The sequence below is a fragment of the Zea mays genome, chromosome 6 (genome assembly GCF_902167145.1).
Source record: "Zea mays cultivar B73 chromosome 6, Zm-B73-REFERENCE-NAM-5.0, whole genome shotgun sequence".
Taxonomy (NCBI): domain Eukaryota; kingdom Viridiplantae; phylum Streptophyta; class Magnoliopsida; order Poales; family Poaceae; genus Zea; species Zea mays.
In genome coordinates this window covers 166,417,885-166,445,834 of record NC_050101.1, presented here as the reverse complement: position 1 = coordinate 166,445,834, position 27,950 = coordinate 166,417,885, and the positions used below count along the sequence as shown (strand labels likewise).

The following is a 27,950-nucleotide window of genomic DNA, read 5'->3' as shown; positions in this document are numbered from 1 at the left end:
TCCCAAGTCGAAGGTTTGGATTTCGGTGAAACCTATGCACCCGTAGCTAGGCTTGAGTCAATTCGCATATTATTGGCCTATGCTACTTACCATGGCTTTAAGCTTTATCAAATGGACGTGAAAAGTGCCTTCCTCAACGGACCAATCAAGGAAGAGGTCTATGTTGAGCAACCTCCCGGCTTTGAAGACAGTGAGTACCCTAACCATGTCTATAAGCTCTCTAAGGCGCTTTATGGGCTCAAGCAAGCCCCAAGAGCATGGTATGAATGCCTTAGAGATTTCCTTATTGCTAATGGCTTCAAAGTCGGCAGGGCCGATCCTACTTTGTTCACTAAAACTCTTGACAATGATTTGTTCGTATGCCAAATTTATGTTGATGATATTATATTTGGGTCTACTAACGAATCTACATGTAAAGAATTTAGTAGGATCATGACAAAGAAATTCGAGATGTCTATGATGGGGGAGTTGAAGTATTTTCTAGGATTCCAAGTCAAGCAACTCCAAGAGGGCACTTTCATTAGCCAAACGAAGTATACTCAAGATATTCTAAGCAAGTTTGGAATGAAGGATGCCAAGCCCATCAAGACACCCATGGGAACAAATGGGCATCTCGACCTCGACACGGGAGATAAGTCCGTGGATCAAAAGGTATACCGGTCGATGATTGGTTCATTGCTTTATTTATGTGCATCTCGACCGGACATTATGCTTTCCGTTTGCATGTGTGCAAGATTCCAATCCGACCCTAAGGAATCCCACCTTACGGCCGTAAAACGAATATTGAGATATTTGGCTTATACACCTAAGTTTGGGCTTTGGTACCCTCGGGGATCCACTTTTGATTTGATTGGTTATTCGGATGCCGATTGGGCGGGGTGTAAGATTAATAGGAAGAGCACATCGGGGACTTGCCAGTTCTTGGGAAGATCCTTGGTGTCATGGGCTTCAAAGAAGCAAAATTCGGTCGCCCTTTCCACCGCCGAAGCCGAGTACATTGCCGCAGGCCATTGTTGCGCGCAATTGCTTTGGATGAGGCAAACCCTGCGAGACTACGGTTACAAATTAACCAAAGTCCCCTTGCTATGTGATAATGAGAGTGCAATCAAAATGGCTGACAATCCCGTCGAGCATAGCCGCACTAAGCACATAGTCATTCGGTATCATTTTCTTAGAGATCACCAACAAAAGGGAGATATCGAGATTTCTTATATTAACACTAAAGATCAATTAGCCGATATCTTTACCAAGCCTCTTGATGAACAAACTTTTACCAAACTTAGGCATGAGCTCAATATTCTTGATTCTAGAAATTTCTTTTGCTAAACTTGCACACCAGCTCATTTATATACCTTTGATCATATCTCTTTCATATGCTATGACTAATGTGTTTTTCAAGTGTATTTCAAACCAAGTCATAGGTGTATTGAAAGGAAATTGGAGTCTTCGGCGAAGACAAAGGCTTCCACTCCGTAACTCATCCTTCGCCATCGCTCCAAGAAAAGGACCTTGTCTTTGGGAGAGAGTAAGAGCCCAAAGCAAAAGGACCGGACTTCGTCTTTGGTATAATCTTAACTCATTTAATTATGACCAAAGGGGAAGATAGTACTTAATGGGCTCTAATGATTCTGTTTTTGGCGATTCATGCCAAAGGGGGAGAAAGTATGAGCCCAAAGCAAAAGGACCGCACCACCACCAATTTCAAAAACTTAATTTTTCAAAGAGTATTTTAATTGGCATCCTATTATGTTCAAAAAGGGGAGAAAGTAGTATTTCAAAAAGGATATATCAAAACCCTCTTGAACACTAAGAGGTGGATCTCTTTTAGGGGGAGTTTTGTTTAGTCAAAGGAAAAGCATTTGAAACAGGGGGAGAAAATTTCAAATCTTGAAAATGCCTTGCAAACTCTTATTCATTTACCTTTGACTATTTGCAAAAGATCTTTGAAATAGATTTACAAAAGAATTTGCAAAAACAAAACATGTGGTGCAAAAGTGGTCCAAAATGTTAAAAATGAAAGAAACAATCCATGCATATCTTGTAAGTATTTATATTGGCTCAATTCCAAGCAACCTTTACACTTACATTATGTAAACTAGTTCAATTATGCACTTCTATATTTGCTTTGGTCTGTGTTGGCATCAATCACCAAAAAGGGGGAGATTGAAAGGGAATTAGGCTTACACCTAGTTCCTATATAATTTTGATGGTTGAATTGCCCAACACAAATCTTTGGACTAACTAGTTTGCCCAAGTGTATAGATTATACAGGTGTAAAAGGTTCACACTCAGCCGATAAAAAGACCAAGTTTTGGATTCAACAAAGGAGCAAAGGGGCAACCGAAGGCACCCCTGGCCTGGCGCACCGGACTGTCCGGTGTGCCACCGGACATGTCCGGTGCACCAGGGGAACTCAGACTCAAACTCGCCACCTTCGAGAATTTCCAGAGGCGACTCGGCTATAATTCACCGGACTGTCCGGTGTACACCGGACAGTGTCCGGTGCGCCAAGGGAGGTCGGCCTCAGGAACTCGCCAGCTTCGGGAAACTCCAACGGCTAGTCCGCTATAATTCACCGGACTGTCCGGTGTGCACCGGACTGTCCGGTGCGACTCCGGAGCAACGGCTAACTCCGCGCCAACGGCTACCTGCAGAGCAATAAATGCGCGCGCAGCGCGCGCAGGAGTCAGAATCGCCCATGCTGGCACACCGGACAGCAAACAGTACATGTCCGGTGTGCACCGGACACCAAGGCGGGCCCACAAGTCAGAAGCTCCAACGGTCTGAATCCAACGGCATTGATGACGTGGCAGGGGGCACCGGACTGTCCGGTGCGCCATCGAACAGACAGCCTCACAACGGCCACTTTTGGTGGTTGGGGCTATAAATACCCCAACCACCCCACCATTCATTGCATCCAAGTTTTCCACTTCTCAACTACTACAAGAGCTCTAGCATTCAATTCAAGACACACCAAAGAGATCAAATCCTCTCCAATTCCACACAAAGCCCTAGTGACTAGTGAGAGTGATTTGTCGTGTTCATTTGAGCTCTTGCGCTTGGATTGCTTTCTCTCTTTCGTTCTTTCTTGTGTTCAATACTCACTTGTAACCAAGGCAAGAGACACCAATTGTGTGGTGGTCCTTGCGGGGAGGTTTTGCTCCCGGTTGATTTGAGAAGAGAAAGCTCACTCGGTCCGAGGGACCGTTTGAGAGAGGGAAAGGGTTGAAAAAGACCCGGCCTTTGTGGCCTCCTCAACGGGGAGTAGGTTTGAGAGAACCGAACCTCGGTAAAACAAATCCGCGTGTCTCACTTCATTATTCACTTGCGATTTGTTTTCACGCCCTCTCTCGGACTCGATTATATTTCTAACGCTAACCCGGCTTGTAGTTGTGTTTATATTTGTAAATTTCAGTTTCGCTCTATTCACCCCCCTCTAGGCGACTATCAGCTGCGAGTGAAGAAGCGAGACGAGAGGGACGGAGAGAGAGGGAGGGGGAGAGGGCGGCGGCGTCGGTTCCAGAGAAGGAGAGGTTGCTCGTGGCTATCGTGGGAGGACGGGAGCGCAGCCGATGGATCGCGAGCGGCTACCGTGTCACGGACGGTCCAGATCAATTAAAGGCAGAACGGCAGACTACTCTTACCTTTTTAATAAGTAGTATAGATATGTTTCACTGGATAATGAGAAAACAGAACCATCGCTCATAAAGGACAGAACCAGACAGTTTAGGTAGAAAATGGTTTGGATTAACTTAATTGATTTGTGCTGATTACAATTATTAGAATGGAATGCAATTCAAATGATCCAAACTGTGCCTTAGAGAAATCTTCTCCCCCATTTTTTTTCTATAGGCTTTTGTGAAAATGGGACCAGGTTCAAGAAAGCAAGGATTAGAAATGAGTTCAAACTATGGGGGCATATAAAAATGAGCCAATACGAATGGAAATTCCACGTGAACGAATGGTAGGCTAGAGTTAAGTTAAAAATAGACATCCTTTAGACCACTACACAATTGGTACATGAGCACATGTCATAATTCACACTTCATGAACATTTGGTGCATACAAAAATTTATCAATACAAATAGAAATTCTACAGGACCGAATGAGAGGCTAAACTTAAGTCAGAAATAGACATCCGCTAGACCACTTGGGGGAGATTTTAATATGATGAGGAGCAGGAAGGAAAAAAACAAAAAATAATTTTAATATGAGATGGCCGTTCCTTTTTAACGCGATAATAGATAACTTTGATTTACGAGAGATTGAGTTAAATGGAAGACAATTTACTTGGACCAATTCTTTACCCAATCCAACATATGAGAAATTAGATAGAGTGCTTATGTCGACCGAATGGGAAGTTAAATACCCATTAGTCTCTGTCCAAGCGTTAGACAGAGGCGTTTCGGATCATACGCCTCTTTACATTGACACAGGATCACCAGTTTTCCCAGGGGGCTCCAAGCCGTTCAGGTTTGAACTTAGCTGGTTCGCTCGTGAGGACTTCTTCGAAAAGGTGGTTGATATGTGGAATAAACCAGTAAAAGGCAACAACTCTGTACAACGTTGGAACCGTAAGCTTGGCGCCCTTCGAAGCTTTCTTCGAGGGTGGTCACGACATGACAGAGGTATATACAAGCACCATAAAAATGAGCTCCAGATAACGATAAATGATTTGGATGTCACTGCTGAGGGTAGGGACCTATCTGAGGAAGAGCAAGAGCAACTTGCTCGTGCCAGGGAGGACCTATCTAAACTTCTTCGGGAAGAGGAAATAAAATATTACCAGAGGGCAAAGGCGAAGGACATTATCCTAAGGGACAACAATACTAGGTACTTTCAGATGATTGCTAATGGCAAGCATAGAAAGAAACTAATTCGTTCCTTACACCATGAAGGGGGAAAATTTGAAGGTCAAACAAACCTCAAGAACTATATAACTGAGTTCTATAAGGGCCTCTTTGGTGATCCTTTGGATAACAATATCTCCCTTGATGAGGAAATCATTCTGGATATTACTCAAGTCTCACCCTCGGAAAATGAATTCTTAACAGCTCCATTCACAATTGAGGAGGTAAAGGAAGTTATTTTCCAAATGGAAAAGAATAAAGCACCTGGGCCTGATGGCTTTCCTGTGGAATTCTATCAAAAATTCTGGGAAATTATCAAGGGAGATATTATGCTCATGTTCAAGGATCTGTTTCATGGTAACTTACCTCTGTTTAGTTTGAACTTTGGCATGATAACTCTAATACCCAAACTCCAAGAGGTCAATGTCATACAACAGTATAGACCAATTTGCTTGTTTAATGTGAGCTTCAAGATTTTCACAAAAGTAGCAACGAACAGACTGAATATGTGGCGGACAAAGTGATTAGCCCGACTCAAACAGCCTTCATGCGGGGACGGAACATCCTAGAAGGGGTCGTCATTCTTCATGAAACTGTACATGAAATGCATAGGAAGAACCTCAGTGGAATAATTTTTAAAATTGATTTTGAAAAGGCCTATGACAAGGTTAAATGGTCGTTCCTACTACAAACCCTACGAATGAAAGGCTTCTCAGCCAAATGGATTTCTTGGATACATACTTTCATTTCAGGGGGAAGTGTCGCAGTAAATGTTAATGATGACATTGGCCACTTCTTTCAAACAAAAAAAGGGCTCAGACAAGGAGACCCATTATCCCCTCTCCTCTTTAATATAGTAGCAGATATGTTGGCTGTGTTATTACGGAGGGCAGAAGAACATGAACAAATTGGTGGCATAGTGCCTCACTTAATAGAGGGAGGTCTGTCTATCTTACAATATGCATACGATACAATTTTATTTCTGGAACATGATTTGGATAAAGCTCGCAACATGAAGTTGATACTTGCTGCCTTTGAACAAGTATCAGGGCTAAAAATCAACTTTCATAAGAGCGAGCTATTCTGTTTTGGGGAGGCTCGAGATGCCTCGGATCAATACGCAGAAATCTTTGGTTGTAAGCAGGGGCAGCTACCAATGTGCTATCTAGGAATCCCAATCCATTACAAAAAATTAAGGAACACGGATTGGAAGAAAATAGAAGAGAGGTTTGAAAAAAGGTTATGCAGTTGGCATGACAAGCATCTTTCAGTGGGGGGAAGGTTTACTCTGATAAATTCAATCTTGTCTAGCCTACCAATGTACATGATGTCTTTCTTTGCTATTCCAAAGGGAGTCCTTCAAAAACTCGATTATTTTCGTTCTCGATTCTACTGGCAAGGGGACGAGAACAAGAAAAAATATCGATTGGCCAGATGGGACATCTTATGCCAACCTAAGGAGCAAGGGGGCCTTGGGATTGAAGACCTAAATATAAAGAACATCTCTCTTTTAAGTAAATGGTTATAGATGTGTTTGGTTGCCTGGCCCAACGCACGACCAGTCCCATTTGAAACGAGGTCCGCATGTTTGGTATCCTGGCCCAACTTGGGAGCCTGGCTGAAGCGAGCCATATCTTATTCTGTGGCCAGGCCCATTTGGAACACACGTCTTTTCCTTCGCGGGTGAGCCTGGCCCGTGCTCGCCTGGTAAAAGTGCTAGGGTTCTTCTCGCCCATCGCAGCCGCCGCCGCGGCTCTCGCCTCTTGACTCGCTCTCGCCTCTCGGAGCAAAAGCTGTGTCCGCTCCTCCTGGTGATCCCGGAGCCAGTCCTCGCCGCACCGCGCTGTGTCTGCTCCTCCTGGTGATCCCGCACCGTGCTGTGTCCGCTCCATCTTCCTCCGCCGCCACACTCAGCGCCGGTGAGGACTACCCTCTTCCTCTTCCTCTCCTTCTCCCTCACCCTCTCCCTCTCCCTGTGGTTCACTACCGGGTCGTCGGCGAAGGGCGAACGACGCCATGCCGGCGGATCCATGCAGGGCTCCACAAAAGCTGGATCCGTGGAGGGTTGGATTCTCTTTGTAGGGCTGGATCCATGGAGGGAGTGCACGGCGCTCGTCGCCCAGCTCGAGGTCCACGTCCACCACCGCGCTCGTCGGTTTAGGTTTCGTGATCTCACTACTGCATTCACTGCAGGTGCGAGGGCATGTCTACCTACCCGAGGACCTACGATCTCATCCATGCGGACTCGGTGTTCACCCTGTACAGGAACAGGTAACAAAAATCATCAGTTGACGAACGGACCTGCATCAGGCAGGAAGACGCAGGGACTAATGCATTTTGGTATGCGTCAGGGAGAAGATCCTCCTGGTTGTCAAGACGTATTGGACTACCCATGAGGCCATGACCAAGATCAGTAGCAGGACTGTCAAGTAAAATTCTCAATGTTGATAAGAATTTTTCATGTTTGGAGTTGTACCACCGTTTCTAGCTCCTTGAACTAGTGATCTCTTGACGGTTTGTGCTTGCTGTTCTTTCTGGACAGTACTTGCTCGGATAGGAAATTTAACATGTGGGGGGAAGGAAGGGTAGGTAGTAAGACCCCTGGCCCCTGCAAAGTTTTCTTCAATTCCGAATTGTGTCCAAATGGTAAATAGAAGTCATTGTTGCGAGTCACCCCGACCCCGGATAAGCATAATCACAACTGGATTCATTCTAGCATTACAATTTTGTTCTGTGTAATTTCCTTTTTTTAAATCTTATTAGCATGTGTTGTCCCAGATCTATTAATGATATGAAAGAACACTGCTTCTGGTCCCAAATTATGGAGAGAAAGGGTCCAACAGTCGAGACGCCTGAATGGTGCCAGGAATGAATTGGTAATGTACAAACACATTTGACAGGACAGTAGGCCATGTAAACAGGTCTCTGGTCTCTATTAAAATCATAGTTTCTGTTTAATTACAATCGTAGTTCTGTTTTTTGTTATCCATATTTTAAGTTGCTGCTATAGTTCATATGATTGTAATCGAAATGATTGTAATTAGTTCAATGAGAGAAATTACTAGCAAGAGGATCAGTTTAATTCAGATTATTGTAAATCATATTTAGATGATTGCAATTAGTTCATTTTATGGGTCAAAATCATATTTTTAGTTCAAATATGTTGTAATTTGTTTAATAGCGCTTAAAATTTTGAAATTTGGCGGGAGCTTCATTTTACACATGAAAACTGGCGGTAACCTAATTAGGCCAAGCTAAAAAAAATGAGAACCAAACAACGTATAATATGGGCCTGGTTCATTTTGACCAGACAACCAAACATTATTTGTTGGCTCTGTACATGCGGGCTCCCTTGAGCCTGGTCCTCTCACTGAGCCAGGCTCAGACTGGGCCAGTCAACCAAACACATCCTATATAAGCTGGTAACATCAGAGCGAACCTGGCAGCAATTACTCAAAAATAAATATTTGGGGTCAAAACCATTAGTACAAGTCCAGTGGAAACCTGGTGATTCACATTTTTGGGCCAGCCTGATGAAAGTGAAGCATGACTTCCTTCGCTTCGGCAATTTCAAAATTAGAAATGGCTCTCAGGTGAGATTTTGGGAAGACAACTGGCTTGGGAATGGGACTTTAAAACACCAGTACCCAGGGTTATATTGCATAACAAGAAGAAAATTTATAACCATTGCAGAAGTTTTATCAACCCCACAACCAAATATTTCCTGGCGGAGATCTTTGATAGGACCAAAATTAGTGGCGTGGAACGAATTGTATTCACGTATCGCGAGAGTCCAGCTAGACCAGGGTGAAGATGAGTTCACTTGGGGTCTAACTAAGTCAGGAAAATTCTCGGTAAAGTCGCTCTACCAAGCCTTGATCAAAATCAACATCCCAAATCACAATAAAGTCATTTGGAAGCTAAAGGCCCCCCTAAAAATCAAAGTATTCTTGTGGTATCTAAAAAGGGGAGTCATCCTAACAAAGGATAACTTAGCAAAACGTAACTGGAAAGGTAGTCTGAAATGCTGCTTCTGTCACAAAAATGAGACGATCAGGCACCTTCTTTTTGACTGTCATTTTGCGAGACGGGTTTGGGACTTTATTTTTCTAGCTTTTGGTATTTCTAGACCTTCTAATATCCACAATATGTTTGGTAACTGGATAGGAGGCTTCGGAAATGACCATAAAGGTCTAGCTCTACTTGGGGCAGCAACCGTATGTTGGTCTATTTGGCTAGGTAGAAATGGTTTAATTTTTTAAAACAAAATTTCTTTATCTCCTTTGCAGGTCATTTTTACTGTAGCCCAGAGGCTTCGCGCATGGGCTATGCTACAGAGGCAGGACTCATGCAGGACTCAGTTTTTTTCCCGGGAGCATAGTTGGCGGTCTAGTCTTCGGATTGATAGCCACTAGTGTGTGTTTTTAGATTCTGTTGGGCTGTGTGCTCCTATGGGCAGAGGCCGGAAGTGACTTTCAAGGAATTGTATCATCTCGATGTACTGTTCTTGATGAATAAAAATCCTTCCCTTTCAAAAAAAGACCACTACACAATCGGTGCACAAGCGCACATCATAGTTCACACTTCATTTTTAATTTGGTATATACCTATCTTGATGCTTCTTCTAAAAAGAAGGTTGAAGTCGAATTTTTCATTAGCTAAGAAATATGTTGAAGCACACTTCACACACACAAGGTGCACTATTCGTAGATAATTTTAACCATGAAAAATAATCAAATGAGTTTCACAATTCTACAAACTGATCACAAGCACATGACTAGGTATATGCTCTAGACTATACAAATAGACAGTAATTAAAGTTTAGTGGTTCAATAGATCACCATGACCAACATTTAGTTCATGTTGTAGCCATCAAATTATATTGCAAACCACACAATAACCAAAGTTCACCATGGCAATAAAAATTTAACATGAGAGCACATTCCCACATATAAATACTCTTCACACGGATCAAAGCTCTCCCACGTCATTCATCTCATCACAATCACTTTCGGTGTCTTCTTCCTAGATTTGTGTAAATATGGTTGTGAGAATGAGTTGGCACTTAATTAGCAGAAGTTGTGGCATATTAAATGTAAGGCTATGCTATTATTTTTAGTTATGAAGTTGCAATTAGAAGATTTTGATATGAGTACATCACATACCCTCGTCATGGGGGTACATGGACTTAGAGCACATGGCATGTAAAATCAGCCACAATTTGTGGAACAATTTAGGAACTTAAGAGTCAAAAGCAAGGCACAAATGCACCAACACATATACATGATCTATATTTAGACAATTCTAATAGAACAATTAAGAAACTTAGCTATCTTTTGTCTTCCTATATGTATCCAATATTTGTTGTAGATTAGTGGTTGTACCATCCATCTCAGATTCATCATAATTATGATAAGGATCATATCAAAGAATATTCACATTGCTCTAGCTTCTTATCTTTTAGGCCCGTAGTGCTTGGCCTTTAGTTACAACTTATAAATATACCCGGTCCATGGCCCTTAATCTTCCACGGACTTATTACACTTTCCAGCACACTTGCTTCTGCACTGATTCATCTTCCCCAATAATCTGAAGCCCTAGATTGCACAACCATCACCAGAGTTTGAGATCCAAACCCCAATTTCATTTACGATTGCAATGTAAACCCATGATATGGCAACATTTTGTGTTTTTTGAGATCCTGAAGGTCCAGTTTGCAAGGGATGGCAGGCAGCACCATGTTTTAAAAAATAGCAAGATTATGCTTTGACGTGCATAGAAATAAGCCTTTATTCTATCTGAGGGGAGCTCCACCGTATAAATCCTGGTTGCTCAAGATGTTACACTGAGTTGCGTAGAAAATTTGATGTGAAGAATTGAAGACAAGCTGCCATCATTCACTCATAGGTTACAGTCGTTGGACCGGAAAAGGTCGCTGAATTGCAGAGCAACATCGCAATCTGGTGTTGACGATGTGTTGTAGTTAGGAAAGTCTTTAAGATATTATAACCAAATTTTTTCCAGAACATACAGAGTGGTATCCCAGTTGTGATGTACTGCGTGTTTGTTTATCTGTTCTAAAGGGACAGTCATTTGGCAGGTCTTCTTAGAATCGGTCCTCCGCTCAGGAAATTGGTGCACATACGTTGATGCAATTTACAAGGCTCACTCACATACATTAATGTAAATTGCCAAAACTCACCTGCTGGTGCGTCAAGCCCTTCCAAGTTAGAGGAAAACATGTTCTCGTCCAGGCAGTTGGTACACATAAACCGACGCAATTGTCATGAACTATTCAGTATATTTGCCGAGCTTTTTTTTGATCGCATATATTTGCTGGGCTTAGAGCAACTCAAAGAAATTAGCTTAAAAACTAGTCAAATTTACTGATTTAGCTACTCTCTAAAATTGATTTTACAAAAAAGTGTACATTAATCCAACAGTCTCGGTAACCTTGATCATGAAGTTGTTGTGCTTGCCCTTTCTGCCCTCCCCCCAGCGGACCCATTTTTGGAGGGAAATAACGATCAGAACGAACAGGGCGCGCAAAATTTGAATCCGAATGCTGATGATGACCTCATTGTGGGCTTCATGACTCACCTGAATCAGCCCTCTCAGGACCCTGCATACGATGATTTTCTGGCCAGAAAGCGCTTCTCCTCCTGCGCTGAACTTTGCCCCCCAGTGCAGACCTCATCTCCGTTCCAAAGTTATGGGCTGCCTTCTTTATGGGCCTGCTTATGAGGCCGGATTCTTTTGAATGGGCCAGAAAATTTTTGCTGTTAGGGGCTCTCTCTGCTTTCATGGAGCCCAACATGGAAACCATACCGATTAAGATACCCCCAAATGCTTGCTCCCTCCCTGCCTGGATTCGCCTGTGGAGGCTCTTTCTCCTGTGACTTCTGCAGCTGTGCGCAGGAAGAAACGTGCAGCCTTGGTCGACACTGAAGTGAGAAGAAGTGCTAGGCTCAGAGAAAAGGCCAAAGGCTTTAAGCCTTGTTTTGGCAGTAAAAACAATTGCTCGTGCTGTGCCGGGTCTCCTGCACCACCATCGCTCTCCCACAGGACCATCAAGGAATTGGGCGTTGATTTCTGCAAGGTGGACCCACAAAAACTAAGTCTCAACTCCTTAAGCGCCTCCAGGTCCTCCGGTGTTGCCATTTAGAGGCAACGTTCCTCGTCTTGCTCCACAAATGAGCCGAATTCTCCGTCTGCAGATCGAAGGGACACTTCTGATATGGATGATGACGCGGAGTCTCATCCCTTGGCGGGGCTGTAATGCGTGGCCGTCTCTTTTGTCTCAGCTTGGGTCTGAGATGTTGCGGTGCTTATCGTCTTTTGGTTTAATTATGTACCGCGGCAAAACTACTCCATGTGTGGATGGACCCGTTGTGGACCCTGTGGTGACCTCCCCAGACTTCTCAACATTTTTTGTATTCTGGGTGAATGGTTTTAATTTCCTGGGTGCAATGAAACTTTGGGGTTTGTTTATGCCTTTTTGGCTTTTATTTGGTCTGGATTTCGGGGGGGGGGTGCTGGCGCTCTCTGCCCCTCCTTTCTGGAATTCTATAATTTAGCATGCCCCGCGCATGCTGATTGCTGGGGCTTCTGTCGTCGTATACTTGGTATACTCGACCTCTTCAGTGAATTACTTCTGGTTTTCAATGGATAATCCTCTTCAGAATTCTTGTCGGTCATTTAAAATTTTGTCTCACAACATCAGAGGCATTAACTCTGACTCCAAGTGGAACTCTCTGCGGAATAATATTTTGGAATCCAAATGTGACATTATTTGTATTCAGGAAACAAAAAAAGAATCCTTCGATGACGCTTATATTCGTCTCTTCTGCAATCGTCATTTTGATAAATTTGCCCTCGACCCTTCTATTGGTGCCTCTGGAGGATTCATCACCATCTGGAAAAGCTCCCTCTTTGAGGCTGAGGTAGTTGATCAAAACCAGTTTGGGCACACCATTCGTTTCCAATCCAACCTTAATGGGCAAATCTGGTGGCTCTCCAACATTTATGCCCCTTGTTCTCCTCATGGTATAGAAGATTTTCTTGCCTGGTTTTCTAACCTTCAAATTGATGACGACAAACTTTGGATTTTCCTTGGGGATTTCAACATGATTAGGTTCCCTGAAAATCGTAACAAGCAGGGTGGTGACCCTATCAGAATGCTCAATTTTAATGCGGCAATCAGTCAGCTGGGTTTACAAGAAATTCCTCTTAAAGGGCAAGCTTTCACTTGGTCTAATATGCAGTGTCATCCTTTGCTTGAAAAGCTGGATTGGTGCTTCGTCTCTCCTGTCTGGTCTACCATATTTCCGGCCACCTCTGCCTTTTCCCTGGCCAGGAGCGCCACAGATCATGTTCCCTGGGTTGTCAACATTCAATCCAACGTTCCCAAGCCGCCCATTTTCAGATTTGAGAACTATTGGCTTCAGCTTGAGGACTTTCATTTCAGATTCCAAGATTCCTGGGAACAAAATCTCTTTCAGCCTGATCCTGCAAAACAGCTTATGGCCAAATTTAAAAGAGCAAGAAAAGTGATCAATGGGTGGCAGAAATCTTTACCCAATCTAGCTAAGTTGATTGTTAAGACGGAGTTGATTATTCAATTGATGGATTTTATTGAGGAAAGCAGAGATCTAACAATTCAAGAATGGAACTTTAAGCACTCTCTAGTCCAACACCTGCAGAGTCTTCTCTCCAATCAGCGTGCCTATTGGAAGCAAAGAGGCCAAATCAAATGGGCCTCGTTGGGGGATGCGGGCACAAAATTTTTCCATGCTAATGCCACTTCCAAACATCGTCACAACAATATCTTGTCTCTGTCTTGCGACAATGGCTCGGTGGCTGTCTTTCATAAAGACAAAGAGGAGGTTCTGTTTCAAGCCTTTAAAAATCGATTAGGGTCTTCTCAGCCAACATCTATGGTTTTCAATCTTTCTGAATTGATTCAGTCTGCTCATAACCTCTCTACACTAGATTTGCCTTTCTCTCGCAGCGAGATAGATCAGATCATCAGAAACCTTCCTTCCAATAAAGCCTCAGGTCCTGATGGTTTTAATACGGATTTTGTAAAAAATGTTGGTCGGTAATTGCATCGGACTTCTATGAGCTTTGTGATACATTTTATGAGGTATCAATCTGCTTAGAAAGCATCAATGTTTCTTATGTGACTCTCATCCCTAAGCATAGTGCGCCTACTTCAGTGGGGGATTATAGATCGATTTCTCTCCTCAATACAAGCATGAAAATCCTGACAAAGCTTCTGGCCAATAGACTACAGTTGGTTATTACTATTCTAATTCATCAGAATCAATATGGTTTCCTGAAGGGGAGGACAATTCAAGATTGTCTTGCATGGGCCTTTGAATACATCTCTATTTGTCATAAATCAGGAAAGGAAATGGTCATCCTAAAATTGGACTTTGAGAAGGCCTTTGATAAACTAGAACATGTTGCCATCCTTGATATTCTGAAACATAAGGGCTTTGGAGACAGATGGCTTCACTGGATTTCATTGATTCTTGGATCGGGCACATCACATGTTCTTTTGAATGGGGTTCCGGGCAGACGCTTTCACTGCAGGCGTGGAGTTAGGCAAGGGGACCCTTTGTCCCCCCTTCTCTTTGTCTTAGTTGCTGATCTTCTTCAGTCAATTATCAACAAGGCAAAGGATTGTGGCATCCTCAAGCTCCCGATTCCAACCTCCTGTGGATCCGACTTCCCGGTTATTCAATACGCAGATGATACAATCCTAATTCTGGAAGCTTGCCCTAGACAACTCTTCTTTCTTAAAGCAATGCTTAATTCTTTTGCTGATTCTACAGGGCTCCATGTGAATTATAACAAATCTAACATTTACCCCATCAATGTTTCGGAGCAGAAAATGGCTTTGCTAGCAAATAAATTCCACTGCAAGTTCGGGACTTTGCCCTTCACGTACCTGGGTCTTCCTTTGGGGCTTAAAAACCCAACTTGGAAGCTTTCCTTTCTCTCATTCAGAAGATTGAAAGAAGACTAGTTGCAACCTCTATTTTTCTATCTCAGGCTGGCAGACTCCAAATGGTCAATGCGGTATTTTCTTCTCTTCCAACCTATTACATGTGCACCCTGAAACTCCTGAAAACTGTGATCAATCAGATTGATAAGCTTCGACGACATTGTCTCTGGAGAGGGGCAGATATAAATGCAAAAAAACCTCCCCAAGTTGCATGGAAATCGGTTTGCAGGCCAAAAATTCAAGGGGGTCTTGGAGTCATTAACCTTGAGTGGCAGAATAAAGCTCTCCTTATGAAGTGTCTACATAAATTCTTTAACAGAGTCAATATCCCATGGGTCAACATCATCTGGGACACTCATTATAACAATTCTCTGCCCTCATCTAGACCAGTGGGCTCGTTTTGGTGGAAAGATATTCTCAAAATCCATGGCTCATTCAAGGAAATTGCCCAAGTGCAAATTGGAAATGGTAAGTCTACGCTTCTCTGACATGATCGATGGAATGGGCAATGTTTATCTGAAAAGTTCCCGGAGCTCTGGTCTTTTGCCTCGGTCAAAGAGATTAACATCCATCAAGCTCGATTAGCTTCCCCGAATGAAATGTTTCATACCCCCCTTTCTGCTGAAGCGTTCGAGCAACTTCTCCAACTTCAAGACACCCTTGGTAATATTCAGTTGCTTGATCACAATGATATTTGGAGATGCAGTGCCTCCTCCACTCGGTTTTCCTCTCAGTCGGTTTATGCACACCTGACTGGCTCCCGTCAAACGCTCCCTCTATTTGTTTGGTTATGGAAATCTAAATGCCAGCCCAAGCACAAAGTCTTCTTCTGGCTGCTGCTCAAAAATCGATTGAATACTCGCTCCATTCTCAGGCGTCGCGCAATGCCATTAGACTCCTTCACCTGCGATAAATGTATCCTCCAGATTGAAGAAACATCTATCCATCTCTTCTTCAGGTGCAACTTTGCTAAGAGATGTTGGCTTCTTTTAGGCCTCCTTCCGCCATGTGCTACGGATCTTCTGCATACCCTATTGAGAATTAGAAGATGTTTGCAAGTCCCCTGGAGGCTTGAAGCTATTATCATCATGACGTGGTGCATTTGGAGGTGCAGAAATAATTGGATCTTCAATGAAATTCCCCCTTCGGTTCCTGAGTGTAAGGCTATGTTTAGGAGTGAAATTGCTCTGTTATGCCATCGCGTCAAGCCTGCTCTTAAAGAAGACATTACATCTTGGCTACTTAATTTAGGGTTGTAACTTGTCCCCTTCGGCTCTCACTTTCTTCCATTTCTTTGTAATCTCCCTCCTCCTCCTTAAATTCATTTCTAAATTCATTTTTATTGTTTTAATAATATTACTGTAGGACCTTCCTACAGTACCTTCACTTCAATTTTTTTTTGAAGATCATTTAGAGAATCTGTTGGGTATATTTTTCTTCTGATATTAACTAAATTTACCTATACAAAACCATATAGTTATATATCTTATCTTATTCACATGTGAAATTGCCTGCCTTTACCTGTATAAATCTTCAACGCACGATGAAGAAACTGAGCTAGTGGCAGCCATGCAGGCGTCAGCTCCTCATTTATTGGAACGGCAAAATTCAGGTACGATCCTTTTGCATTTTCCTAATACTAAATCCAATTTGATCGACCGGGACTCGAAACTATACAGGAGCCAAACAAACATGATAAGTACATGTAAAAGTAACCACTAACTAGAGCTGGTCACTGACACGTCGGCCCAGCAGCCACATGTGACTATGTAGGCCCACTTGTAAGAGACCACTCTAGCATGGCATTGGACCGTTGTTGCTCTTAGCACCGTATCACACAGTGCATTGATACTAAAATAAAAAAAAAGCGTCTGGCTGCGGCTGATCTGGTTTAACGCTGTGCGTGAGGCGAGGGGCACCATGCCCACGTGGAGACCGCGTACAGCGGTGTGCCCTTCCACCCCAGCCGCACCGTGCCGTCCTGGTCGTCCGCCACCGTGTAGCCTAGTCCCGCCGGGCACGCGCCGGCCACCAGCTGTGCGCGGCCACCGCCGCCGGCTCGTAGGAACCCGAGCCGGTCGAGCTCCGCCTGCCAGCAGCCGAACTTTCCCCGCCCGCTCCGAGACGGGCCGCCGACTGCCAGCACGTTACCGATCTCTCTGCCGAGCACGCCTTGCTCCACCAGGTGCCTGCTCGCGTCCTCGTCGCTCGGCCGCGACGCGCCCAGCGAGTCGAACATCGCCGAGTAGTGGTGCAGCGCGGAGACGAACCGGTCCAGGAAGTGGCCGTGCTCATCGTGACCAGCGGCGCCGGCTCCGGCGCCGCCGTCTCCAGGCGACCCTCGCTCTTGCTCCACCAGCGTCAGCACCTTGGGCTCCAGCCACCGCACCAGCTGCATCGTAGCCGCGTCGTCCCCAGCCGCGTCGTACAAAGCGTGCCGCAGCCAGTGCACGGCCAGGGCCTCCCCCGGCCTCCTGCTGGGCATGTCCGCCGCCGCGGCGCCGACGACGGCGTCCCCGGGCCGCCTCGCGATGGCGTAGAACTCGAACGGCATGCTCAGCTTGCTCGCGAGGCCGGCGAGCTGGTTGCCCGTGTCGTGGAGCGCCGACCGCGAAATGCCGAACCCGGTCACGCGGAGCACCGGAGGGCCGCCCGGCCGGGCCGCCAGCGCGGGCAGGAGCGAGAGCCACTGCAGCGCGCCGCCGGGCACCACGTCGAGGTCGACAATGTGGACCAGGCGCTTGCCGTGGAACGCCTCCAGGATGGCCTGGTTGCACGCAAGGTAGGCGAACCTCGCGAGCGGCGACACGTTGTAGAAGGCCCTGAACGCGGCGTGGACGGCCGCGCACGGCGGCGCCAGCGGGGCGCAGATGCCGACCCACGAGCTCATCAGCCGCGCCGCCAGGGCCTTGGTGAAGTAGGCCACGAGCCGCTCCCCGCAAGACGACGCGTACGGGGACGCCATCTGCGCCAGCTCCAGGAGCATGCCGTTGGCGTCCGCGAGGTTGCCCACCGACACGGCCACCGCGCTCTCCATGAGCAGCGCGATCATCCGAACGCCGTGAGCCTCCTCCTCGCCCCTGGCCGTCGTCGCGGCGTCGTTTCGCTCCTCCACCTCCACCGCGCCATCACCTCCTCCCTCAGAGACCTCCTTGCTTACTGCAAATCCCTGCTCACCGCCTACCTCCGCCGTCGCCTCCGGGTCGACGAACTCCGCCACGCCCTTGCTGGTGCAACCATGGACAAAGCCTTGGTGATGCTGAGGCAAGAAAGGGTGTGGCAGTGGCAGGCTGGCGCTTCCAGCGCTGCCGCCGTAGAGGTACGGATCATGAAACTGCATCAAGCTTAGAGAATCTTGCATGTCGGAGCCTCTTCCTGCACTCATCAGCTATCCAGGTGAATGGTGTTTACGATGGTAAGTCAGGTCAGCTAGGGACCTAGGGTTTTTGCTTTTGCATAGTTGGAGAGAGAGAAGAACGGAGCAAATAGAGCAATATATATATAGTGGCCATATGTATGGTATGGAGTGCCTGGAGTAAGAGAGACCTTGTCAAACCAGCTGGGAGCTAGTGGCAGTTTCTTCAGAAGAAGTTACACGGCAGGAATCTGCGAAACATCGGCCTGATGATTCTTTATGATGCATTCAGATTGGTTCTTATTAGGCTTGGCCGGCACTTTCAGCTGCTTGCTTGTGGTTAATCATTGTTTATCTGCGGATTCCGGTTAAGCTCTGGTAATTAACTGTTAGTAGTTCCTAATCTCACTGAACACTTAGCTGCCATGTGTATGTAGAGTCCGGAATGCTCCAAAAAAAATCAAAGAGAAATTCAACTTCTTTTCTTAGTTATTTTTTTACTTAAAAGACCCTGTATGCATGTAAAGAACAATGTAGTTACCAGTTTATTGAAAACATTGATAACGACACTTCGGAGTTGGAAGAAGTTATCACAATCAAACCATCGTTATAATAGTATGCATTTTTTTTAAAAAAAAATAAAAACTGTATCTGTTTCTCTTTCTTTGTTAAGTCCTAGAGAGTTATAAGACTACATTAATTTCACGGTTGGGCACACGGTGAAAATCGAAACCGAGCCACTAGATCTTTCTAGGCTCCCCCAAGGAGACAGCCATTAAAAATCAGTTGAAGAGATTGGACGTCTTTCCTAGTGTAGTACTAAATATGTTTTATTGTCTTGGAATTATAAAAAAACACCAGCTGGTGCACATAGCTTTGCATGCCTCATTTCATTCGTGTGCCGGTTTCATGGTTAATGACGATCAAGGCACGAATAAGTGACATCTGTGATCAAACCAAAGTAACCGCTCTTGTTGACACGAAACAAAATCACGGTTTACTACTGTACTTATTGTTATCTAAATGTGGTGTGCGTTTCATATATATAGGTGTTGTAATACGGGGCTCTTCCAGAACCACCTGGAACATATATATAATCTTATTGGCGCACCGAGTCATCATGTAAATGAAGATCAAGCACAAATGTGGTTGTTGTACCTGAGAATGGCAATGAAAACTAGGTCATGTTTGGCAGAGATGATTTGGTTTCTAAAAAAAATGTTAGAGAGAAATTGAGTCCGATTTACCTGTGACAAAGAAGAGTTTTCTGGTTTATAGTTCCAGTGGGAAAAAAACGGAGGAATATTTTTCAATCCTGACTCTGAAACCCCGTAACATCTTTCTAGGGGTCGACCCAGGTTCTCTCTAGAAACAGTAGAATCACTACGAAGAAATACACTCAAATCAGACAAGTTAGGTCATGTTTGGTTCATAGCTTATTTTTAGAATCTCATTCTACAATTAATCTTATTATCTGCCAAACAACTACTAGATTTATTCTGTATTGGATTTTCTGTCGTCATAATCTCACGATCTCAACATAAGGTGATACAGTAATAACATATGTATTGAATTTTGTGCGGTATCCAACTCCTCAAAATCTACGGCGCATCAAACACCACCTTAGAACACCAGGCAACAAGAGGTACAAAAGGCTGTAGTTAGTCTTGCCGTGGTTTTAGTTTTAGTTTTAATTTGAGTTCCATATATATATTAGCTAACTAGAACAAGGGGTGAATAATTAAATAATGTCTTTCTTTCAACGGTATATGCTGCGCGATCGTTTATGAATGGTGATACGAACAACAAAAACGAAGAAGATTTCGATGACGAACTTTAGCCAACGCCTCTCTGTATAGCGACTAATTAAAAACGCATTAAGCATCAACATGATGAGATGCCTACCAAATACGTAGTAGGATATGTACGTCGTCGTGTTCATCCGTGCCTCCAAATGTCAAACTCATCGTTTTCCAGGTGCTAAGCAGTAAGCGATCGAGCGAGCAAGCTACGGATTTCTTTGCTATTGTATCCCGGCCTTTTGATGTAATGACTTGGTATTTTAATATAAGCTTCCATTATCGATCGAAAAACCTTGAGGGCCTGTTCGGTTCTAGTGGATTGAGCACCCGGAATGATTCCGGGCTGGATTGTTTGTCTAATTTATATAAGAGTTGATGAGCTGGAACGATTCTTGGCCAAATCCGGTATAAACGAACGCACCCTGACCCGGTAAGAAGAAGAACCCGGCCGCAGCTGTACTGTGTGACAAGGCTACGCGTTTATCATATTTTGGATACACATATATTTATGTGACACACGGTGGATCAGATTGACACCCCCACACACGCGTGGTTTGGTACAATCATCCATGACAAAGCCGATCGATCAAGCTGATGGCTACCGCGTGCCTTGTTTGTACATGGTGATGTGCAGGAGATATCCGTCATCAACACTAGCTACTTCCTGCTGCTTGGTCAATTCCAAATTATAAATTGTTTTAACTTTTTAGAGAGTTAAAGCATTTCGAGTTTAATCAAAATCATCCAAAAAATTACAACATCAAATATGTATGGTATAAAAATGCAACCATTATAAAATCGATTTGTAGCAACGGGAGGCTTCTTTATAGAGGGGGCCAATTTCTAACTGTCCCTAGAAATGCACCCGTAGAGGCGGTTAGTTCTTATTCGTAGAGGCGGCTCAATTTACAACTGCCTCTAGAAATTGATTTTCGTTCACCTCTAAAAATAGGAATTATATAGCATATTCGAATTTTTTAAATAAACCTTAGATGGAAAAATAACTAAAACAAAAATTGTGGACTTTGAAAAGTCTTGCAATTTTTTTTATTTCAAATCATTTATGTATGAAAGAGTACGTTTGAATATTTCACATTTGAATTTCGAATTGTTAAACGGCCTTTGATGGAGGAACGGACAAATCAAAAGTTGTAGATCTTAAAATTTTATGCAAATTTGTGGTTGATAATTTTTTTTATTTACGTAATCCGTGCATAGAAAATACGTTTAAGGTTCTCACATTTGATTGAATTCCTTCAAATGATCTCAGATGGAAAAATGGACAACAAAAGTTGTAGATCTCAGAAGGGTTATAAAACTTTATAGTTGATAACCTTTTTACTTAATTTTATTTAGTGTTATAAATAGTTATTACAAAACCAGATAAAAACAAAAATGAGGAATGAAAGGATCACGATGCCTAAGATGGATGTTGAATTGAGCTTCTCTAGAAATATGTGTAAATTAAATCTTAATTACAAGCACAACATCACCCTAGTGCCTAATGTGTGACAAAGAGTTTTGCACCCTAAATACCAAGAGTAATAAGCACAAATTCTCATTTGACACTAGCAAGCTCAATGAGTGCACACTAATTGCTCTCTTATGCGCTAATGAGAACACTAATCAATAGAATTCCATTATTCATCGGTTCTGATGCGCGACGCTCGTGAAACCTTCCGATGTGCTTTTGTTTGCAGAGTACCTACTTTGCCGAGAGCCTAGTACTTTTGTTTGCCAAGTAACTACTTGCACTCGGCAATGACTTTGTCGAATGTCGAATGTCCGACAAAAAAATACTTTTCAAAGAACCTGTTGTCAATGTACAGTTCGTCGAGTCCTTTTTGCTGAGAATCACACTTAGCAAAGAGTTTGCAGAGTGTTTTTTAAGAACAGCTATATCCGATAGTGAATCTAGATTATATGATCTATAAGCTGAAACAAATAAGTCCTAACTAGAAACAAATCTAGGCTAGTTCATGCCTCTATCTCCAACCAAACCATCGAGCAGGTGGATATATACGGGCGGTGAGCAACAAACAAATTAACCGGCCAGCGGCATGCCAGCAGCGTACTCCGCGTAACGCCTGAAATCCATCGACTGTCTGTATGTGCAGAGTTTATGAGGAGTTTGTACTACGTACAGAGAGATACGGAAAACAGCCGGCCGGTGATGAGTACAACTGTACAAGTACAACCAAACCAAACTCGATCTAGCAGCTGATACACGCACGCGCTATGGCCCTTCCAGCGGCGACGTACGTACTCGTGAATCAGCTGTACATGGAGTATATATATCCATATAAATTACAAAATAATTAATAAACGCGTTACGCGTGCATAGGTTGTGATGACAAGATTATCCTAGTACGTAGTGGTAGTAATCAAGTCAATAAACATCGCAATCGCAAGTGTGCACACGTACATACGTGCATGACCGGTGACTCCCTTCCAGGTAGACACATGTAGCGCCGACAGAGCAAGCTAGCAGCTGGACGGGCTAATCCGCTAAGCGAGCTTGACTAGACGACAAGCTGCAGGACCTAAACACTAGGACTAGGATTTGGGCTGCCCCCTCGCCCGATGCCGCGTCAAAGGTGGCTTAGACAATAATAGACAATAGATGTATACATCTCTACTGTACTTAATCAGTTTCAACGCCTGTATTATCTTTTTAAAAAAGATCTTTATATTTTTTCTAAATCAACTCAAGGTAAAATGTTTGCGTAAAATGTTTGCGAGAAAAAGTTCCCTGCATCATCTTGTCGCGTCAAAGGTGGCTTAATAGACAATACATACATACATACATCGGACAGCGAGTACGTATGCTTCCATCCGCTGCACATCAGCGGACTAGTAAATTTGTACTACAGAGTAGTGAGGCTTTGCGCCGCATGCAGGCGCGCGCACGCGGGAGGCGGGCGAAGTGAGCTTGTCGAAGCGGTTTATTGGATTGGACCCAGGCCAGGAAAATGAGAAAGCGGGCCACGAAAAGTGGCTGCGTGACACTACTGAAAACTGTAATGCAAATAGCCGACGACGTAAACACGGAGGCCCAAAAACAAATAGAACACGGACACCACTTTGGGTCCACATCCCACACAGGACACTATAAAAAAGGGCACCAACAAAACCGTCAATGCTACGGCGCCCTAATCCGTTTTTCGCGCTCACACCCTGCAGAGAGTCTCTTCACCATCCCCTTGCAGATCTTCCGGAACCAGAGCAGGTTCATCAGCCGGAGCCGCCTCATTTATTTTATAGATGGCCATGCATGCAGCTCGTGGTCTGGTTGAGCACTGCACGGTGAAAGTCTATAGTTTACTTTCAGTGATTGAGTGACAATATATGTAGACTAATATGTGTTTTATATGATATATACATACGATTAGTCCATAAATGCATTAGTGTCAACACAGCCAGTCAGCCAAGATAAAAGAGACGACTTAGTTACCTCCCGAGTAGGGGTGATAATGGATCACGATTCAAATTTTTCTTTACTAGCTGTTTAAGTCCTTAGAATAATTTTAGTTTAAAAATAAATAGAAATATAGCATGATTCTAATCCGATTCGATCCTTAAGTTTTATATTGTAAATTTTATAGCCCATTACCACCTCTTACTTACAAGTGCTCAACTGGTGGAGAAGCTTATTGCATATGAGACATGGCATGATAATATGTGGCTAGCTAGTGAATATCAAGATAGACATGTCTTGGCTATGATAGAACGAGGAGTTGCAAGTGTGATGGGCATGTAGATGCTCGGGGATAATGGACTGTTGAGATGATGAAGCACGAGTAGAGAATTTGGCACTGGTGGATCAAGGCAACCATAAAGAGCAAGCGAAGTTACAATCGATAGACCAATAAGACAAAACGATGACATGAAGTAGACCATGTCATTTACGAGGTATCGAGTATCATAGACGACTCACGTTCATTACAAGTGGCTCGGTGAAGGTGGATGTTTGTGTGGCATCACCATTGAAGAAGATGAAATCGAACGCGTAAGGCAAAGTGCATTTGTATAATACTACAAAATGTTTGGTCAGATTTAGGGTAGAATTCTATCCTAAATCTAACCAAACATTGTTAGTATTTCATTTTATCGGTCAAAGGTTGAGTAAAGAAATGTTTGGTCAGATTTAGTATAGAATTTAGATAGTCATACTACTAAGTGGGATCATGTAGTGAGTTAAACGGTTATCCGGTGCCACTATGTGAGATCTAAGCTGTGTTGCATTTAGAATTTTAAACTATGACATTGTTATGACTAAAGTATACTATAATATTTCAAAAACTGTGTTTTTTTTTAAAAAACATTGTTCTCAAACAGGGTCTAAACCAACGAAGTAAGTTTTAGTATATTGATGATATAAGGAGAATTACATTTTTGAGCCTCTGTAGCATCTATATTTGTATGTAATTAAAGTTAAGCCTAGTCCAAGGCATTGATCTCAAAATTAATTGGCTGGATAATCAAGCGAAGCACTCCTTTTAAATATGAGCGTATATGCCTTGTACAAGTGTGTTCGTATCACTCAGACTCAGTGCAGAATAGTAGAACGAAGCTGCGGTCGTAAAAAATTAGGCAACGGAAAGCGCAAACTCCCCGGAGAGCCGGCCAAAATTTAGCAGTTACTCTAGAAACCACTGCCACGCGTGTCCTCGCTCCGGCCTCGGCCACTTTCCACGCTCGGGCCCATTTCTGCTCACTGGACGCAATCCCTCCCGAACCTTTCGTCCCTTCCCACTGTGCTAGCTCGCCACGACGCTCTGGTCACGCTCTCCCATGCGCCGGGATGGCCACAGAGGTGCCAGCGGCGGGGACGGCCGGCTTGCTGCCGCCGAGGAACGCCACGGCGCAGGTGGCGCTGGGCAACAACATTTCCAGCGCCGCCTCGGTCGTGTGCTACTCGCCGATGATGGTGACGGCCCACGGCATCTGGCAGGGGGCCAACCCGCTGGAGTTCTCGCTCCCGCTCTTCATCCTTCAGACGGCCATCATCGTCGCCACCACCCGCCTCCTCGTCCTCCTCCTCAAGCCCATCCGCCAGCCCCGCGTCATCGCTGAGATCCTCGTGCGTAAGACTGAGCTGCTGATTGGTTTTGGTGCTGCTATTGCAATTGCATGCACCGGCGAGATAGAGACGCGAATCCAAAGGCCATGCGTCAGTGATCAGCTGGTTGCCGTGATGTACGCAGGCCGGCGTGATCCTTGGGCCGTCCGTGATGGGGCAGGTGGATGTCTGGGCGAGCACGGTGTTCCCGGTGCGGAGCTTGCTGACGCTGGAGACGGTGGCACACCTCGGCCTCCTCTACTTCCTCTTCCTGGTCGGCCTCGAGATGGACGTCAACGTCATCAGGCGGTCGGGGAAGAAGGCCCTCATCATTGCCGTGGCGGGGATGGCGCTGCCCTTCTGCATCGGCACCGCCACGTCCTTCATCTTCCGGCACCAGGTGTCCAAGAACGTGCACCAGGCCTCCTTCCTCCTCTTCCTCGGCGTCGCGCTCTCCGTGACCGCGTTCCCGGTGCTGGCCCGCATCCTCGCCGAGATCAAGCTGCTCAACTCCGACCTCGGCCGCATCGCCATGTCCGCCGCCATCGTCAACGACATGTGCGCGTGGATCCTGCTCGCGCTCGCCATCGCCATCTCCGAGGTCAACAGCTCTGCCTTCTCCTCCCTGTGGGTGCTCCTCTCCGGGGTCCTCTTCGTGCTCGCCTGCTTCTACGTCGTGCGCCCGCTAATGAGGTGGATCGTCCGCCGCGTCCCCGAGGGCGAGGCCATCAGCGACGTGCACGTGATGCTCGTGCTCACCGGCGTCATGATCGCCGGGGTCTGCACCGACGCCATCGGCATCCACTCGGTGTTCGGCGCGTTCGTCTACGGCCTGGTCATACCCAGCGGGCAGCTGGGCGTCGTGCTCATCGAGAAGCTCGAGGACTTCGTCACCGGGCTGCTCCTCCCGCTCTTCTTCGCCATCAGCGGCCTCCGCACCAACATTACCCGGGTGCACGACCCCGTTACCGTGGGGCTCCTCGTGCTCGTGTTCACCATGGCCAGCTTCGCCAAGGTCATGGGCACCATCCTTATCGCTGTCTCTTACACCATGACCTTCCGCGACGGCGTCGCCCTCGGCTTTCTCATGAACACCAGAGGGCTCGTGGAGATGATCGTCCTCAACATCGGAAGGGACAAGGAGGTCAGTAGTCAACTCCTCCACGTCATTTCAGTATTTCATTCATCAACTGCCATTATTGGACTGGATGACCACAGACAGAAATAAAACCAGGTGCTGGATGATGAGTCGTTCGCGGTGATGGTGCTGGTGTCTGTGGCGATGACGGCGCTCGTGACGCCGGTGGTGACGACGGTGTACCGCCCGGCGCGGCGGTTGGTCGGCTACAAGCGGCGCAACCTGCAGCGGTCCAAGCACGACTCCGAGCTGCGCATGCTGGCGTGCGTGCACACCACTCGCAACGTGCCGTCCATCATCTCGCTGCTGGAGCTGTCTAACCCAACCAAGCGCTCCCCCATCTTCATCTACGCGCTGCACCTCGTGGAGCTCACCGGGCGCGCGTCCAACATGCTCGCCGCCCACCACTCCGCCACCAACCAGAGCCGCAGCTCCAGCGACCACATCTTCAACGCCTTCGAGAGCTACGAGGAGAGCGTGGGCGGCGTGTCCGTCCAGGCGCTGACGGCGGTGTCGCCGTACCAGACGATGCACGAGGACGTGTCCATCCTGGCGGAGGACAAGCACGTGTCCCTCATCGTGCTCCCGTTCCACAAGCAGCAGACGGTGGACGGCGGGATGGAACCCATCAACGCGTCCCTCCGGGGCTTCAACGAGAGCATCCTGTCGTCGGCGCCGTGCTCGGTGGGCATCCTCGTGGACCGCGGACTCAGCGCCGCGGCGGCGCGCATGGCGAGCGTGCACCACGTGGCGCTGCTCTTCTTCGGCGGGCCCGACGACCGCGAGGGGCTGGCCTACGCGTGGCGCATGGTGGAGCACCCGGGCGTCTGCCTCACCATCGTCCGGTTCATCCCGCCGGGCTACAAGGCCCCCGCGCTGGCGCCGCCGCAGCCCATGCCGCCCCGGGGCCCCGCGGCCAACGTGCACGCGCGCGCCATCACCATCGTCCCGGACGTCCCCAAGAGCGAGCGGCAGATGGACGAGGAGTACCTGAACGAGTTCCGGGTGCGCAACATCGGCAACGACGCCATCCTGTACATGGAGCAGGTGGTTGCCAACAGCGAGGATACGCTGGCGGCAATCCGGGGCCTGGACAGCGCGCACGAGCTGTACATCGTGGGCAGGCACCCCGGCGAGGCCGGGTCGCCGCTGACGTCGGCGCTCGCGGAGTGGATGGAGTCGCCGGAGCTGGGGCCCATCGGCGACCTGCTGGTGTCGTCTGAGTTCTCCAAGATGGTGTCCGTGCTGGTGATGCAGCAGTACGTGATCACGACGCCACAGCCGGCGGCCGCGGGGCCAGCCGTGCCAGTGGCCGTGACGGACGACCCCGTCCGGCAGTATGTGACCAACGCCAACCAGCGGACGTCGGTGGGTGGCGGCGGCGGCGTGTGGGGCGGCGGCGCTGGAGGGTTCTGACCTCTGGCAGCAGGCACGAGAACGTTGGTCGATGCATCGATAGGGCAGTAGGGGTGGTTATGCGTTTTTAATTAGGGACGTGTTTGGATGGTGGCACGTTTGTTTCAATTGATGGGTTGTGTTCTGTATACAATTTTAGCTGATCGCTAGCTCCTGTCTGGTTAGTACAGTTTTGACTTCATATCACTACTGTCTGGTTAGTACAATTTTGACTGTCATATAACTAGGTTCTTAGGGAATGCGTTGTTCATCATTCGTAATCTTCAACCATCTAAGAATATTGTCCACCCGTTTAGTTCTTGGTTTTGGAGTTTT

At 46.1% G+C, this 27,950-nt stretch overlaps 2 protein-coding genes across 4 annotated transcripts; both read left to right on the top strand.

The window, feature by feature from the left end:
• Positions 1-6,516: 6,516 nt before the first annotated feature.
• Positions 6,517-9,398, top strand: LOC100383924 (uncharacterized). 3 transcript variants are annotated; one of them, XM_035959753.1, is made up of 6 exons: positions 6,517-6,769; positions 6,854-6,979; positions 7,044-7,121; positions 7,202-7,279; positions 7,629-7,726; positions 9,140-9,398. In XM_035959753.1, exons 3-5 carry the CDS (start codon positions 7,054-7,056, stop codon positions 7,720-7,722), a joined length of 240 nt encoding a protein of 79 aa, XP_035815646.1. In that variant the 5' UTR covers positions 6,517-6,769; positions 6,854-6,979; positions 7,044-7,053; the 3' UTR covers positions 7,723-7,726; positions 9,140-9,398. The 3 variants fall into 3 exon arrangements, with proteins under 3 accessions (XP_035815646.1, XP_020394696.1, NP_001308569.1); XM_020539107.3 differs by having other exon boundaries at positions 6,517-6,979; NM_001321640.1 differs by lacking the exon at positions 6,854-6,979 and having other exon boundaries at positions 6,531-6,769; positions 9,140-9,231.
• A 15,041-nt stretch (positions 9,399-24,439) lies between these two features.
• LOC103630515 (cation/H(+) antiporter 15) lies at positions 24,440-27,847 on the top strand. Its single transcript, XM_008651579.3, has 3 exons — positions 24,440-25,102; positions 25,227-26,225; positions 26,316-27,847. Exons 1-3 carry the CDS (start codon positions 24,824-24,826, stop codon positions 27,633-27,635), a joined length of 2,598 nt encoding a protein of 865 aa, XP_008649801.1. The 5' UTR covers positions 24,440-24,823; the 3' UTR covers positions 27,636-27,847.
• Positions 27,848-27,950: the final 103 nt, after the last annotated feature.

Coding starts and splice junctions, on each gene's coding strand:
- LOC103630515 (XM_008651579.3), top strand. CDS start 24,824: ATGGCCACAGAGGTGCCAGCGGCGGGGACGGCCGGCTTGCTGCCGCCG. Junction 25,103..25,226: donor GCGTCATCGCTGAGATCCTC/GTGCGTAAGACT, acceptor TGATGTACGCAG/GCCGGCGTGATCCTTGGGCC. Junction 26,226..26,315: donor ACATCGGAAGGGACAAGGAG/GTCAGTAGTCAA, acceptor AAATAAAACCAG/GTGCTGGATGATGAGTCGTT.
- LOC100383924 (XM_035959753.1), top strand. CDS start 7,054: ATGTCTACCTACCCGAGGACCTACGATCTCATCCATGCGGACTCGGTG. Junction 7,122..7,201: donor TTCACCCTGTACAGGAACAG/GTAACAAAAATC, acceptor GGTATGCGTCAG/GGAGAAGATCCTCCTGGTTG. Junction 7,280..7,628: donor ATCAGTAGCAGGACTGTCAA/GTAAAATTCTCA, acceptor GTGTTGTCCCAG/ATCTATTAATGATATGAAAG.